Genomic DNA, 17,978 nt, shown 5'->3' with positions numbered 1-17,978 from the left:
ACCAATGTGTCTCAGCCTCTAGGAGTCATCTGAGTAACTGTTAAATCTAACAACAATTTCCAAAGTGTGTGCTCTGGTTGTAAGAAACTCAACAACACACTCATCTCAATGTTCTTTCAAGATCACACTATCACATCTGTGATTGAATCCTCAATTTCACACTTCTTCATTTAACTATAATTTTTAAACATTCTGGCATCTCTCCTATCTACATTTTTTTTAAATCACAAATGTTTCCAAGTTGTTGTTTACAGACTAAAGATCAGTATATTCCATCACTACAGATAAAGGATAGTCAAAGTAACATATATGTCTCCACTTTCCCAATTTTCTTTAGCAAAACTTTTGATAAAAAAGAAGAAAGAAAAATATTAAAATTCAGCCAAAAAAAGAAGAAGCAAAAGACATGTGTAACTTTTATAATTTAGTTACAGTTTGTTTTACAGTTCCTAAGATCTTATGGTGTCGACAGAAGTATGGACAGACGATTCTGGAAATTAAATATTACATGCAATAAAAACTGCTTATGGTACTTTGCTCACAACAAATGTAGGAAAATTTGTTTGTAAATAATCTGAGTGAAGACCTGCTCAGTTTCATACTTATTAAAATGCCTCAGTATGATACCACAGACAGAATTAAGGGATTTAAATTTTAGGATTAAGAATTTAGCTATCTGCATAATTTAAATTTCAAACATTTTCCTTTCCCTTTATTTCACTGACAAAATTAACCTCAACGGTTATTAAATTCTTCTGGATTATGCAAAGGCTGTTGAACAAACTTTGATGTATGAACACTAAGCTGACATTCTGTTGCAGCCTATGAATGGGTTTAACTAATATCCAGTATTCATTTTCTAGTCAAAGATTTTACACAATGGTGGCAGTAAGATAAAATATTTAGTCACAGAAGGCTCAGGAAAATGGTGCTTATCTGATAAATGTTCTGCACTTACAGCAGTCAAAAAGTCATACAAATTTAGTTAATATTTTATCAGAGCAGATCACTTCACTTTCTGTGCTGAATGGAAAAAGTCAAGCACTGCCCGTATGATTCTGAGTCAAAAACTGGATCAGATTACAGAGAGAGTGCCCAAAGACAGAAATGAGCCTCTCCAAATCTCATAAAGACTACAGCGTCATTCTGTGAGTGGTTAACAGTTGCTTCGCTTTAATCAATTGTGACATATATAATTAACAAGTACTTTCAATTCCTTTATGACTGACAGGTGCTCAGATTGTTGGCTTTGAGCCACTTAACACCAACAGTTATTTCTGAGTCTGCTTCCTGTGGCTGTGATATGACAGAAAGCCACGTCACATTTTTAATTTTTTTTTTTTTTTGTTTTCTAAATTTATTTTTTAAATTAATTTTTAAAATTAATACATGCTCTAGGGGCGTCTCGGTGGCACAGTTGCTCAAGCATCTGACTCTTGGTTTTGGCTCAGATCGTGATCTCAGGGTCATGGGATCGAGCCCCACATCAGGATCCCTGTGCAGCTTGGAGTCTGCTTAAGGTTCTCTTCCCCCTTCCTCTGCCCCTCCCCTGCTCCTCTAAAATAAATTTTAAAAATTAATACGTGCTCTTTACAAAATAATGGGTTAGGTAACATACATTTATATGTAAGATAAAAAGTAAAAGCATACCCAAACTCCTCCTGTTAAACAAACCTTGGGAGCACCACTTACATTGAATTCTATGTGGACAGAATCGTACAAGGTAGAGGCCCTGGCCCCATGACGCTTTCCATTCCCACACTCAGATATAACTAGGAGTCTGTGCTCTTCCATACTTTCTACAGCTGCAGAGCTCATCCTCATTCTTCCCAACATCTGTCCAAGACCTCACACTACAGAAGTGCCGTAATTTTCCCTCCTCTGACAGACATTCAGGTTGTTTCCAATCATTCCCTATTAAAAGCAATGAGGAAATGAACTTCCTTGTACGTGCACACTTACACTCTAATGTAAGTATTTCTGTTGGCTAGATTCATAGAAGCAGAACTGCTGGCTACGCTTCTACACATTTTATATTTTTTGGGTATTGCCAAACTGCCCTCCAAAAAAGGCTGCCAACAATTTGTATTTCCACCACCAGTGACAAAACGTACAGACACCTTTAAAGTTACGTTTTACATTTCATGCAGACCATTGAATATGACCAGGGGCAGACCGGAAGGCTCTACCTTCACTCCACCTCCACCCCAGATGCATAAATAAAGCCCATAAAGGTGTAATTCCCTCCACACCTGGGAGCACATGGAGCCGAGGCAAGGGCTAGCTCAAACCCTAACAGAACAGCTCCCCTACCCACCCAGCCGAACATCTCCTGACCCAGTTTTTTATTTAGAGTGGGGAGGGGGGAGGGTTTCAAGAGGGCTGGATTTCAAGCCCTTTATTTTTAATCTTGGAATCTTCTGTCTTACCTACATTTTTGGCTTGAACCATTTCTACCTGCATGGATTCTAAATGCAAATACTTCTCACTCGGCTTCCTGTATTTTTTCCCACATGATACAGCAACAAGTATTTATTGAAGAACTCTATGTCTAGCAAAGCATACACAGTTAAGATCAACTAAAAACACAGGGAAATGGAAACCACTGACTGGAAGGTACAAGCCAAAGAACCAATTTTAGGGATGTGTGTAGGTGATGGGGTATTCTCTATTTGTGGCCGAAAGTAGAGAAGACAGAATCTGAGTTGAAATATCCCTATATTTTTAAGACCTCTTGAACGTTCATCTTTCAACTACAAAAAACAATGCCTCTTGAAATAATGCCACTGGGAACACCTACAGAACTGGAGAACCTGACCAAGGGTCCTCATAATCAGACCTAATGGTAGACTGTAACCAGCTCAAAATGTGAAGACTTTTAATCTGAAACTTAGCTAGGTCTAAAAGATGCTAAGTAGAGCAGAATTATATCCTTGAAAAGTGTGTAGGTTTCAGAGTTAAAATACCTATGAGTATTTGTTCTCCTAAGCAGTGACACTGTTTTTATCTTATGATCTCTAAAATATCATGGAGGACCACAGGGGAAGGGTGGGAAAACTGAATGGGAAGAAATCAGAGAGGAACACAAACCATGCCAGACTCTGGAATCCAGGAACCAAACTGAGGGTTACAGAAGTGGGGGGAACAGGGTAACCAGGTGATGGGCATTTACGAGGGCACTTGTGGTGAGAGCCCTGGGTGTTATATGCAACTAATGAATCGTTGAACACTACATCAAAAACTAATGACGTATTATATGCTGGCTAATTGAACATAATAAAAAAAATAAAAATAAAATAGTAAAAATAAAATGTAACCTGAAGAGCTGTGAACTAACTGCTCCAGGGCTTTGAGCCAAATTTGTGCGTCTGTAGAGCAAAGGTACGGGGCTCTACAGAACATTCGCCTCGTGCGGATCTCACTGCTGTCCACCCCTCTCTTCTCTGCTTTGTTTCTGACTGATATTATTACTCTACTTAATTTATCTGAGTGAACTACCTTTAATTTTATGTTTATTCTCTGAGTTTTCTCTTATTTACAGGTCAAATAAGGGTGACTCCAAGATAACACACTGGGTTACTGGAAAGATCACTGGATAAGATAAAATACGGGAAGGCCCTTTACGAATTGTAGAAAAGCAAGCAGACTTTTGTTACGATACAAACCAGTAATCAAGTACAATTATCCTTTAAGCAAACATACATATTATCCATGTGAAACTTCCTGTCATTTAGCACGAAAATTTAGAAATAAAAACCCCACAGTCTCAAGCAAGTACATATGATGGAAGATGAATAAAAGAAAAAAAAAACTGCTTGAGGGGGTTTCACTCCACAAACCAGTTGTATTCCTAATGAGAGGACCCCACCAAACTAAGATCTTATCTTGAAAAACCTGAAAACGTAGGATGAGATATTCGATTTTGAAACCTGCCTGCCTTCTTCCTGCCTTTTCTTTTTTTCTCCTCTTGATATACTTCAAAAGCCAGGCCAGCGCCCTTCAGGGAAAAAGGAGGAAAAGCAATGGGGATTTCCTGATGACGCTCCATGGGAAGTGGAACATGGATGGGACTAATTGAGCATTTATTATACACCAGTCATTTTAGTAGGTATTCACATGTTATTATTAAGTTTTAGAAGAAGGATATTTTTAATCTCCCACTTTACAGATGAATACACATATCTCAGGAAGGGGGACTTTACCCAAGGTCATAAAGGTAGGTCAAGTTAAATGGCAAATCACGATTTAGATGATTTCCCTCTAACCTCAAAGGACATCCTCTCTACACTACAGTACTCGAGGGAACACAGCATTCTCCCAAATCACTTGAGCTGGGCCTGGCTAAAGAGTCAGCTGTATAATAAACAAGGAAAAGAAATCATGGGCCAGAGAAAATCGGACAGAAGGGAGGTCCATTTTCACAGAAAGTGCTTATTCTAGAAAATCTGGCAGCAGATTCAACTACACAAACCTATATGTTTTAGAGAGCTATGACCCAGGGTGCTAAATATATTTTTGTGGAATAATTTGTAGACTATAATTCAGAGAAGAGTTGTTCTGCCAATTTTGGTTTTACCTTCGCCTCTATTCTGACTTGGAGCCTTTTCACAGATATAACAGAAAAACAAACAAACAAAACCCAGTTTGAGCTAGAATGTCCCTCAGAGATGTCCCCTACTCCCATTTTACAGATGAGGGAACAGAGGTCCAAGAAGGAAAAGACAATCAGAAAACCAGTTAGTGGCGACTATTACTCTTTTGCAGTACATCAAACTTTTTTTTTTTTTTTAAGATTTTATTTATTTGCCAGAGAGAGAGAGAGAAAAAGAGAAAGAGAGGGAGAGAGAGCACAAGCAGGGGTAGGGGCAGAGGGAGAAGCAGGCTCCCCAGTGAGCAAGGAGCCCGATATGGCACTGGACCCCAGGACCCCAGGATCATGACCTGAGCTGAAGGTAGACGCTTAAGCCACTGAGCCACCCAGGCCCCTACATCAAACGTTTGATCTTCCTACCAAAATGCAGGCATCATTTCCCAGGCAAGACTACCTCCAAATTCTGCGGCCCTATTTAGGAACGTACATGTTCCTGTTTTGCTTTGGGCATGATGATACAAATCTATATATTTTTTTCCTTTATGTGACAAAGACAGTTGGAAGCTAAGCACTTATTCAGAAGGGATCAAACTTGCATTCAATTTAATCAGCATGAATGCAACAGCATACTAGTGCATGCCGGTAATAAAACGGGAATAAGGCACATTCCCGGCCTGGAGGAAGGATGGATTCACACTGAATTCCTCAACAGGAGTTGTGAGTTCTGGCAGGGTGCAGTAGGGAGGGAGGACTGCCCCCACATCACCTCTTTCAATGTTTTTGTTTTTATATTTAAATTAGGCCTTCCCTCTAAAACATGGCCCTACTGCTTAACTTGGTCTATATACTCTTCAGTTCAATGAGAACTAACAAGGGCTTGGCAAAGAGTGGGGGGATGACCGACCTATGGTCCCACAATTCAGATCAACAGTTTCATTCTGAAGAACTGGGAATAGCTCCCAGGAAAGCTTGATAGGTCTTAAATAATATAAGTAACTTTGTGTCTTAATAAATAAAAATAACTTTGTATCCTCAGCTCTCCTAGTCAACTGGCCCTGCCCAAAATCACTTCAAAAGCAGATTACATCAACCCAACATCCAAACATGTTTATGGTACACATGGAGCTAACAAATGGTCTACAAAGAAGATAAAAAAGGTAAATATTTTCTCCCCTCCAAAAAAAATAAAAATGATCATAGTAATAATTTTAAATGTTACTTGAAAAAAAAAAAAAAAGAGGGCTCTTGTCTATTATTAAGTTGAGGTAGCTCTAGAGACTTCTCCCTGTTGCCCACAAATGCCAAAGCAGGCAGTATTTATCTCAGATTCCCACACTTCCCCAAATGAAAGGGGCAAATTCAGAATTTTTACAAATCCTAAGAAATAATGTATTTCTTTCCGACTTAGGATACTCTCATTCATCCTTAATCGATGCCTTTCCATCCAAATTCTACAATACATGTCCACTTGCGAAGGGGACAGAGCTCTGTAGCCCATGGAGTAAGAGTGGAAGTGGCGGCTGTGGCTGCAGATGACCTGACTTCATGGAGGGATGCCCTGGCTCATTACAGAAGGAATAAGGCAGCCTTAAATACAACCAAGAAAAGAAAAAATCTCTTAAGTCAAAGTCCCCAAAGGAAAACTTTGCTCAAGAAACCACTGTACCTTTTTTGATTCATGAGAAGTTCTCTGTGAAGATCCTGATGGTTGCGGGACGTTTTGACAGGATTGACTAGTTTCTGAGGCCTAATTAGTTCAGGATTGTCATCTTCTATGTAGTCTGGCTCAGCCATGATGTTTCTTGGGATGAGATACTCTTCCTTAAGGTCAGTATCCTCAGATGGGCCGTCTGAAATAGAAAGGTGAGATCATCTACAGGCTTTTCCGCTGAGACGTCTCGCACGGTACGGCGTGCCACAACAGCGGATCCTCCTGGGCCCACTTCACTACTTCGCTGAAAGGTATTTGAAACTTTGTGAAAGCGATGGGGAGATTCTAAGAGGGAGAAGAATGGCCTTGTTGTTCTGGGTGGCCTGTGACTAAGCAGAGGGGTCCCTGACTCTGGTCACAACTCCTCACACCTTGAGTTTTAGGTCACACGGGATGCTTCCCACCAAAATGTCTAAAGACCAACTTAAGCCCGTAACGAGCACCTTGGGCACCAGACCGAGGTCCTTCACTGCTTCATTCAACCTCCCCAAATGAATATGCACTGGCAACATGCGGACCTCTGACCTCCATCAACATCGAGAGGCTTCTGGAGCACAGAGCACTGTTCCTTATGCTGCCGCTGGCCGGGGTCTCCCTCCCCTCACATGAGCACCTGTTCACATCTCCTCAGGCCCCTCTTCAAACGCCACCTCCTCAGAGAGGTCTGACCTCTCACCACCGTGCTTACACCTGCAATCCCACCGCCAGCTCTGCCCTGCTTTGTCTAGACTGCAAATGTTGCTTATTTGCTACTGGCTCTCTAAAGCAGATGCTCCTGAGGGCAAGACTTTTGTCTGACCCCCTCTCCAGCTGCCCTAGAACAGTGCCAGGAAGGAAGGAAGTTCCAGGGAAGGAAGAAAGAGGGAGGAAGGTGGGGGGAGGCCTTGTCACAAGAGCCTATCTGCACAGGATTTTAGCAGGGAGGACAGGCAGTCACCGGAGTAGAGCAGAAGAAAAACCCGATGTAATGCCTGAGCAGACTCACACAGCCTTTCTGGGCCCAGACTCCAGATCAGTAAAGTGAAACAAACACATGACAATCCCTAGGGGCCCTTCCCCCATGTTCAATTCTAGTTGTCGATCCTATGATTCAAGTGTATGTGTCCTCTCCAGTAAGAGACTCGCCTGGACAGCAGGGCATACACCCCTGTAACTATCGGGGGGCAGTGTGCAGCACACAGTGGGCACTCCGTGAATATATGTGATATTCAATGAGACAGAAGCACACACTCAGTGAAGGCAAGAGCGGGGAGAAGCAGGTTGACTGAGCATTGTGCTGGAAACTGGTCGCAGGTCCATCTGGCCGGCACCCAATTGCCTAGGCTCTTCTCTTGCTCATGACCTCAATCCTGTTCCCTTGTCCACGGAACAAATCCGGCCAATATTTCAAGATAATTAACATGCGATTTTATGCTTCCCTGTCCCTGTATGATGACTTTGTTTCCCAAAGCAAAAATGAGATGCAGAGCCCGACGACGGCCGCATATTTGACATTGGGCTTTCCCTCAAAGTCCAGAGAACATGCTTACTAATTCTCTGGCCAGTTTTATGCCCCTAAATGGAACAGAGATCACAGAACAGGGCAAGGTTGGGAGGGAGATCCACGTGGGAGTGGGCTCACACCCAGCACTGCCACCTTCCCTCACCTCCCCAAGGACATCAAGATAATAATCACCTCCGTGGCCTCACGGCTCAGCAGTGGCGTACATGTACTTCTGTCATGAAATGTATCCTGACACAGAGTAACCATAGGTTTCTGTCTATTCTCCCCAAGAGCTAGGCCCACTTCTTTTACTGTTTCAAATCCCCAAGTCCAGCAAAGTGCCTGGCACATGGCGGAAGCTGAATAAATGTTGTGCTCAATCAAATCTGGTCTAAACTGAAAAAGTGGAGAGGTCCTCGAGGAATAAGCTCCTCAAGAGAAGACAAGTTCCATCTTTATTTCTGCCCGTGACATCAACGCACTGAGCAAACACCTAAGTAAACGTGTGCATATTGACACGGGGGGAGCTGGACGAAGGGAAGAGAGAACACACAGTGTGTCTCCATGGACTCTGGGCATGCAGATGCAGGTGGACAGTGGAAAGAATAAAGATGTGTTTTCAACCAAAAATTTTAGAATAGAAACAAAAAACAGGTCCAGTGGCAGTCAGCTACAAGCAGTTTTGCTTTCAAAGCCCTTAGAGATGTTTTCCCGAACCCCGAATGATCCCAGAACACTGGTGTAGTCTTCCGCATCGAATGGGCAAGCGGCGCCAGTAACTACCCAGAGCCGACATGTGACCACATCTGATCCTAGGAACAACCCGATGAACAGAAGAACTAGAATTTTTGCTTTGCAGACAATAAAATGGAGAAACAAACATTAGATAACTTCTCCATACTAATAATCACCAGTAAGGTAAAGCTCAAACTCAAATGAATGTCCTCCGGTCTCAAAACCTGTGTTCTGTCTACCAAATCTGCTATTTTCATAGCAAAATCTTTTGAAGATTAATGTGAAAATAAAGAGGTTAAAACCCAAACAATAAATGTATCAGATAAAATAGAAAAATTGTACATGTTATTCGTTTATATATTTTAGATTTAATGGCATAATTGAGGCTCAAAATTACTGAACTTTGAGACATGTATGCAAATTACACCAAAAATTCCTTGAACGCAATTTACGTTGATCTTTTAAATAAGAATGCCTGCAACCGTCACTGAATGGAGAATTACAAACCTTGCACATGGTGAGTCAGTGAACCCATCACAGCCAGCCTGACCTTCATGCGCTGCCCCACACAAAAATGTGCTCCTTGGCTGAAATGTGAAATGCGCCACACACACCTCTGCGCCGTCCCAGTTGCTTTAAAAGCCAACAGCAGTTTCATTCTCGTTAATCAGTAGACAAGAAGGCCTACACGATTCCATAAAAGGATCTGTTTCTCTGCTCTAAACTATGGATAATCTCCATGACACCAAATCAAAACAGATTACAGCCTCCTAAGTCAATATTACGTTGGGGAGGGTGAGCTCTGTGGACGCGAGGAGGAAAAGTGCTCCAGACGGAGGGAGGAGCTCGTGCAGAGGCCACAAGGCAGGAGTGTGTCTGATGGGTATGAGGAGTAGCAAAGAAGCCAGTGTGGCTGGAGGTGAGTGTCAGTGAGGACAGAGAGATAACAGCTAAGGGAGAAGATGGGGTTGGAAAGGCCAGATATTGTGGGAGCGTGAGGGCCATTCCAAGGACTCTTGGCCTTCGCTCTGGAGACAGTGGAAAAGCCATTCAGGGTTTGAAGCAGAGAAGTGACAAGATCTGACTCCTATTTTTAAAAGATAACTCTAGTTACTACTCAATTTAGAATAGTAGCAGCAGGCAGGGAAAGAATTGGGCAGGGAGCTATTGCTGTGATGAGGGCGACAGATGGTTTAGACCAGGATGGCTACAGTGCAGGTGGGAGGACAGACGGGTCAGGATAGATTTTTAACTGGAAAGCCTCTGGGATTTCCTGAAAGACTGGGTGTGAGATGTGAAAGGCACAGGAGAATCAAGAGTGACTCCAAGGTTCCTGGCCTGAGCAACGAGAAGGTCAGCACTGCTGGACAGGGAGGCTGTGAGGGGAGCTGGCTGGACAGGAGATGCTTGGACATGCAGGAGTTCTCTTGGGATATGCAGAGTTTGAGGTACTTGCGGGACCAACATCGAAGTGGTGACAGCAAGAAGGCAAAGGCAGTCAGTGCCCAAACCCTGGGTGACTCTTTCCTTCGTCTCACTGATTTGACTTCTGTGGTCTCTCACATCAGCCACTCCCCTCCCCGCCACCCGCCGTCCTCGGTCCCTCCATTCCCACTATTCTCACAAGCAACAGCAACACAGGCTGCTCACCCCAGTCCTTCTTGAATGTCAGCACCGGGGGACAGGCACATCCTGGGCCTTGGTGCCAAGACTCAGGTAGAGCATTCAGGTAGAGCATTCAGTGTGCAGAATGAACACGTTCTAGCTTGGAATTTTTTCCTGATTTCTCTTTAGATTTAGTATCTGGGAAGTGTGTCTTCTCTCAGAGGACCAGCATGGTAAGGTGGTAGCGTGTCTCCTGCTGGATTGAGGCAGACACCGAGCAGGTGGGTGGGAGGAGCCCTGCCGCAGATGAACGTGCAAACACTTCCCTCCAATGCTTTCTCACTGGTTTGCCCTTCTTCACAACAACTGGGGCTGGGACAGGGGACACGACGGCTCTCAGCCTAAGTATCACTCTGAGGCTTGCCTGTGGACCAGACTAAAGGAACCCTTGTAGCCCCTCATGAAGGAGACCATGCTGGAGTCTGGGAAAAGGTCACTTAGGAAGAAGGGGGTGAAGTGGCAGGGAGCAACCTCTGCGACTCTCCAGTACTCATGGCAGTGGCTGCTGAAGGATCTGGGATCTGGATTCTGACCACTTTTCAGTGACCTTCCACCCTGGAGCCATGACCAACACACGGAATCTAAATGACCTTCTTATTCAACTTTCGTCCCTCTGCCAGCCATCTTCCTCATCGCTACCAACGCTGGAAAATGCCATCCTGATCCTAAGGGAACTCTTCCATTTCACAGATCCTACCCTCTTCCAATTACACTGAAATGAACACTGACTGTTTCCCCAAATTTTCACATTTTCCTGCCTTCCTCGCCACTATGTCTTCGCCAGCACCATTCCCTCCAGCAGATGTGCTGATCCTCTTCCCCCCATCTCTGAATTGCCACAAAGCCACATCTCACTCATCCTTTCAGATCCAGATCAGTGTCAAATCTTCCACACCACCTTTCCTAATTCCCTAGTTGCCATTAAACTCTCTGACTTCTCAACAACAAAAGAATTTTCTCTGTTCCTTTTTCCTAGTACTCACCGATGCCCACCTTGTAGTCCAGCAATATGTATGTAAATCATCATCTCTTCACTGCAGACTGTATCTGTTCTACATTCACATTCTTCAGACTCCCTGGACAGGTCAATAAATAGTACTCAAATTAAGAAAGAGAGTCCTGGGTGAACTGCCATTAGAGGGAGTCCCTGAGCTGTGTGAAGTTCTAGCAACAAGGTGTGTGAACCGAGCTGAAAGTGGAGTTGGGAGGTCAGAGTTTCTTCCCTGAGCATCAGGTAATCCAGAAGCCTGACATCAGAAAAGATGAAACGAAACTGTCTGGAAGGAAAAGTACTTTGTATGTGGGTATTATTACTACATAAAACATTCTTCCAGAAATAAGCATTACAACATTTTTGTCATATTCACTACCCTGATTAAACAAACTGATTCGTAATTTTTTTTTAAGTTTCAAGTCGATAAAGGAGAAATAAAACTGGCTTGACGTCTTGGATAAAGCTTAACTTCCCTGACCCTCCATTTTCCCCTGTGTTAGATTGAGTGCCCTAAGAACTGGTTGAAATGTAGATTTCAGTACTCCATATAATCTCTGGCATGTCTATGGGAATTCAATAAATCGAAGCTATTATTAGAGAGACTATGTGACCAACACCATTACAGAGTTTATTTAGAGGTCTGAGAAACCTGACATACAAAACTTCACCTCTCTAGGCCTTGATTTCTTCAAAAACATAGGAGTACAACTGAATGACCCACAGCCCTTCTCAATAACATTCAATGGTTCTAAGATCCATTCACGCTACAAATATTAAGAACCTTCTGAAAAGTGTAAAAAGGTCTGTAACACCTTTAAGGTGCTACAAGGAATTCTGAATGGCTTATTCAGAGTATAGGGTATAGCAAGAAACATGCCCGACAGCGAGGACCTTTTATGCTGCTCTGAGATAAAGGGGACTCACTGAAATATAAGAAGTTGAATATTAACACAGAATTGCATCTTAGGCAGATACTAATACTAAATACACGTTAGACAGATGTTTGAGGCAAACCTAAAAACTCAATCTTGGGCCAGGAGGAGACCATGACGCCATCTGGTACCTAAAGTCATTAGACAAGAGCCTGGAGGACCTTTGAGACCACAAGCCCAAACAGCATGCACTGAAAAACACAACCTGATGAGAATTCTGCCTTTAATGTCAGCAAATCAACAGAAGTCATTATTAAACTCTACTATCCCAGAGGACAAGAAATCCCAATATTATAGATGGATTTTGAGTCCTTGCTTTTCATTGTTTTCCCTATCGAAGGTTGATTCTGGGCCCACTCCATGCCTATTCCAGGCATCCTATGTTGATTGCTTTCCAGAGGTAAATAACCATTCCCACAGAAAAATCTCAAAATAAGATTAATAAAACAAATATTTCTTGCATCATATTGCAGTTTCCTCATCATACTATTTAGGGCACCAGTATTTCTTTTTTTTTTTTTTATTAATAATGATTTTTTATTATATTATGTTAGTCACCATACAGTACATCCCCGGTTTTCGATGTAAGGCTCGATGATTCATTAGTTGTGTATAACACCCAGTGCACCATGCAATATGTGCCCTCCTTACTACCCATCACCGGTCTATCCCATTCCCCCACCCCCCTCCCCTCTGTAGCCCTCAGTTTGTTTCTCATAGTCTATAGTCTCTCATGTTTCATTCCCCCTTCTGATTACCCCCCCTTTCTTTATCCCTTTCTTCCCCTACTGATCATTCTAGTTCTTATGTTCCATAGATGAGAGAAATCATATGATAGTTGTCTTTCTCTGCTTGACTTATTTCACTAAGCATTATCTCCTCCAGTGCCGTCCATGTTGTAGCAAATGTTGAGAACTCATTCTTTCTGATTGCTGAGTAATATTCCATTGTATATATGGACCACAACTTCTTAATCCAGTCATCTGTTGCAGGGCATCTCGGCTCCTTCCACGATTTAGCTATTGTGGACATTGCTGCTATGAACATTGGGGTGCATATGGCCCTTCTCTTCACTACGTCTGTATCTTTGGGGTAAACACCCAGTAGTAGGGCACCAGTATTTCATCTGCATGTTTCTACATCAGAAAGATAAAATTTAAAACCTAAGCCTATGAGATTTAAAAATCAAATTTAGAGATTATGCTAACTTTTATGTTTACCTAAATATTTAAAATCAAATTCTACCTAGAAGCACTAAAAATTGAAGCCTTTTAAACAATACCTGAAACATGGCAGTGTATACAGGTGTCCTACAGGTTACAGGTGTACTATAACCAATCACAGCGAAACAATTAAGCTTCTGAATCGCTACAAACACTTCTGGCAAGTTAAAAGTAATTTCAGTGAATTCTTTAGGAGCGGTTGTTTCCCAAGCTGGCTCCAAGAGATTCTAGCAACCCTCCGACAATACTCTAAAAGAGCCCAATCACTTGAGATTGTAGGCAGGCCAACTCCAGGCCTGGGTCAGCTGAAGATGGAAAGCCTGCCCTCAGCACCCACTGTTCCCAGAAAGGCAGTGGGCTGTGCGGAGAAAGCTGAGAGGGCGGAGAATGAGTTAAGGCAAGAACTGTTCCCCAACAGCCAAGGGTTTCACTGACAAACCCCTGACTGGCCTGGCCCTGAGGCGAACCTACAAATTCATCAGGGACAGTGACGCCATCTGGTACCCAAAGGCGTTAGACGAGAGCCCAGGGGAACTTTGTGGCCACAAACCTAAACTAAGGCTTGGAAATGACGGCCAAGCAAGCCATCTGCACAAGCACAGAAACATGGCTTCTCAGTGCTGCCCGCTCCACTCCTGCCACCACATCAAACTCTCAATAAATCGGCTGCAAAAATGCTGCTGTACAAATGCCAAACGGTGACGCCCTTGGGAAAATACCAAACTCATTTTCTCATCAGTTTTTTTCATTCCCTAAAAATGTATTCTTATAAAAAAGGCACATATTTTATATTTAGAACATGGGAAAGGAGGCAAGAAACATCAGGAAGACAGGCCATTATCAAAGCTAAGCTGGTCTGGCTGAGGCGAGACCAACCAGAAGGTGGCGACAGCTCCACAAATAACTAGGTGTCCATTTTCCTAACAACCAGGAGAAGAGCAGGGACTGAGCCTCACCCTGGCCCTCAGCACTGTTAGCAGAAGTACACACTGAAAGCACAGAGATATGCCACAAAAGAAATCCGTTCTGGAGCCCCTATGTATCTGCCCTAGAAGGTATACCTAAGCTTCTCCCCATCACTTAATCCTCGATGAGGCCCTAGGGGGTGGGGGTTATTATTCCCTGTGGCCTACAAAGGAGGCTCAGACAGCTTCAAGAACATGGATTCCAGATCACATGGACTGGGTCTAAATTCCAGATTTCTCATTTACTGTAAGTCTGTCTTTGGGCAAGTCACCTTACTAGTTTAAAAAAAAAATGGCAGATTTTCTCCTAGGGTTGTTAGGAAGAGTAAATGTGAAATATATACCAAAGGCAGTGACTAGAAATCATAAACCTTCAGTAGATATCATCTGTTATTAGCACTGTCACCGGCAATAAATAACACTAAGTAACAGTAACACTGTTAGTGCTGCCCTGGGTCACACAGCTACTGAAGACCGGGACTAGGATTTGAACTTGGGTCTGATTCCAAAGGGATGCTCTTTGAGCACTCCATTCTTCTGGACTGGGATAATGAGGGGAAGAAATGCGTTTCACTTTAACAGGATGATTTTCTCTATCTCTTGAAAAGATTTTACAAGCTTTCTAACATCATAGCTTTATAACACCAAACCAAAAACATCTTGCAGAAGATCACGTTGAAGTGAGGAGAGAAGGCGGGAAAGACACATTTTCTTGAAAACACATAAAGGTTTTTATAAGCATGCTCACAGCAGTGCTATTCTTAACAGCTCCACGTTGGAAGTGATCCAAACGTCCATTATCCGTAGGGTGGGTAAATGCACTGTGGCACACGGACACCGTGGACTACTACACAGCAGTGGGAATGAACGGACGGCAACCGCAAGGCTGAATCTGACAAATACAGTATTGAGCAAAGGAAGCCAGACACAAGAGAGTCCATACTGGATGATTCCACATATACGATGTTCAAAAACAGGTGAAACCAATCTTTGTGTTAGACGTCAGGATAAAGAGCATCTTGGGATTGGGCTGGGAGTGGAAGGGGATTTAAAGGGGACTTTTGGGGTGCTGATAATGTTATTTCCTGATATAGGTCCTGGTTACACAGGTTTGTTCACTCTGAAAATTCACCAGTTTCAAGCTTTGTGGCTTATGCCCTTCTCTGTATGTACAGTATACTGGGTTAAATACAGTTCATATTAAATAGCTATTAAAATTACTATCTAGAGATCATTTGTTTGCTGCTATGTTATTAGAATTTTGTTATTTTAACCATTTTAAACCTTGTTCAGTCCATGAGAAGTAATAGAGTATAACGGAAAAGAAGACCAGGTTTGAAGACCACCTATCCTGGATTAGAATCCTGGTTATGTCACTCACCAGTTAGATGATTTTGTATCAATTACTTAATCTGGGTCTTAATTTCCTCAACAATGAATCAGAGCTCACATACCTACATTTGCTGAGTGGTTGTAAGCATGAAAGAAAACTTACAAAAAACATCTACCTTACACCATACCTGCCCCTGCAGCAGCCGTTCAATAAATTAGACAGTTAAATAGTTCCAACAAATTAATTCATTAATCTACCTCTCCATTAACTAATGTTCTCTCAAAGTGAAAACGGATGGCCATGCAGTGCAAGTATACTAGTCTAGACAAAGTTTAATGGATAAACCCAATCGTGGTCTCTGCTCTGCTCATCTTTCCAGTTTGGACTTAGGTAACAGAGAGGGACATGGGAGAGGGGAGAGGATGGAGGGGACCATGAAAATCCCTGACAGATGACAAAGCACAGAGTGGAGCTTACGGCCTGAGCCTGCCAAGGCCTTGAAAATCCAGATAATTTCCCAATCACTATGCTTTTCAGTCTTCTCATCTGCAGAATTGGGTGGCCATTTCTCCCCGATTTCCCAGTAATCTGTTGCAAATAACTATTCTGAGCACAGAGCAATTATACAAAAATAAGGGATTTACAAAAACATAACATCTCCTAGTCTGGCCAGATATAAAGAGTTAAACTCTTCAAACATGAAGACAACCTTACTGACATTCACAATTTGCTTAACCTCCCGTGGCCCTTCAGATAAGACCTGAATTCTGCACATTCCCTCCCTGTACCTCCAGGGCAGATTCTAGAATTCCCTGGTGGCCTGCAGTACTACCCCATTTCTGTGAGTAGTGAATGACTGGGGGGAGGGGAATGTTCCTCAGCCCTGGCCCAGAGCAGTACACATCTGAAAGGAGAGGGACAACCTAGTGACTGGCGTCATTGCCAAGGGTAGTGACACGCAGCATAGCCACATGACAACAGCCCATACCACAGAGCATGTCAGAGAGTGCTATGCTTCTGCGCTCAGCATGTCCCAGCTACCTAGTCCTACCCGAAGCACAAAAGCACAGAATGGTTTCTCGACCCACCAAGTACAAGAAAATGGCTGGGCTCAAGTTCTAATCCAGAGATATTTCAACCTGAGAAGTGGGCCTCCTTATCAGCTGCTATACCCCGGGCTGAGTGCACCAGGGGTTCAGACCGATGTTCTTTCAAGTAAGAGGCCTTGTGCTCTGGCCCTCAGGTCTGTCCACACAGACGGTGATCTGTGAGGCAGCCAGAAAACCAATTCTGTGCAGCGATCATCGACGGCCTGCACAGTAGGTCCCTATCTGCCTTGCAGTCCACATACAGGGGTTCTCCTCAGGGCTCTTGCTCCTCAATCTCTCCCTGGAATTCAAAGCCATTGTCCATCTCCTCCTCAATGTGAGAGCCAGGCCCCTGGACAACGCTCTCCTGGTTCTCCCTTACCTGTCTGCCCAGGCATCCTCCTCCCTCCACTTTCTCCCACTGTTCTCCAGGAACAGGTCCCTAGCCCTATCTTCTTGCCTTTGGTGAGCCCACATGCCCTTGGCCTTTCTGCTATGTGAGCCATTTCTAAGGTGTATGTAACGATTGTTCCTTTCTTCCCAAGCTCCAGGTCAAAAACTCCAAGTGCCAACTGGATATTTCACATCTGAAGCGACATGTTTGAAGTTGAGCTCAGCCTCACTGGTTCGTTCACTGAGTGCCCCCTATGGGCCAAATAAGGACAGAACACTAAACAGGAGAGGGCAGACGCCTTACACTCTAGTGGAAATCATCCCAGGCAAATTTAAGTTGAAATTACTGTTTTTCAATAGCAACAGAGAGCATACCTCATACCCCATTCTTCCAACTGTCAGAAACAACCCCATCGCCTTTCCGTAACTTCCTCATTTTGCCATCAGCCAGGCACCTTTCAAACTGATGATGTCTCTGCAATGTCCTAGCCCTCAGCCTTGATGCATAATCGAACAGTAAGGTTCTCTCTCATAAAAAATGTCCTTGAGACCATCACCCACTGCCACTGCTATAATCCTAGTCCACGCTTTCATTCCCTAGTCTCAGGATCGAGCAGCTGGCTCTTCACCGGGTTCCACCCCTCCCAGTCACTCTTCTCTCTGATCGAGCTGCACCCCAGACAATCCGATGCACTGACTATTTAATCAGATCAAGAACTGCCAGGCCAAATATCACTGCCACACCAGGATAAAATTTTAAGTTTCTGCCTAGTTCTTAAGGTTCTCTACAATCTGGCCCTCAAGCACCTTTGCAAACTTCTGGCTCCCACTCTCCAGCGTAAACCATCTACTCGGGCAAACCAGT

At 43.4% G+C, this 17,978-nt stretch overlaps 1 protein-coding gene across 4 annotated transcripts in view; it reads right to left on the bottom strand.

The window, feature by feature from the left end:
• Positions 1 to 17,978, bottom strand: part of FAM107B (family with sequence similarity 107 member B) — a 234,473-nt gene that overhangs the window by 5,476 nt on the left and 211,019 nt on the right. For 3 of the 4 annotated variants that reach the window (XM_045788136.2, XM_045788152.2, XM_045788143.2), the window contains one exon: positions 6,258 to 6,441. In XM_045788136.2, the coding sequence (XP_045644092.1) occupies positions 6,258 to 6,441 (184 nt within the window). Of the gene's footprint in view, positions 1 to 6,257; positions 6,442 to 9,027; positions 9,071 to 17,978 lie in introns of those variants that run through there. The other variant, XM_087857679.1, reaches the window with a different exon arrangement.

This window comes from Ursus americanus, chromosome 31 (assembly GCF_024610735.1).
Source record: "Ursus americanus isolate L20-20 chromosome 31, mUrsAme1.1.p, whole genome shotgun sequence".
In the NCBI taxonomy this organism is placed as follows: Eukaryota; Metazoa; Chordata; class Mammalia; order Carnivora; family Ursidae; genus Ursus; species Ursus americanus.
Note: the sequence above shows the minus strand (reverse complement) of the source record. Positions and strands in the feature narration are given on the sequence as shown.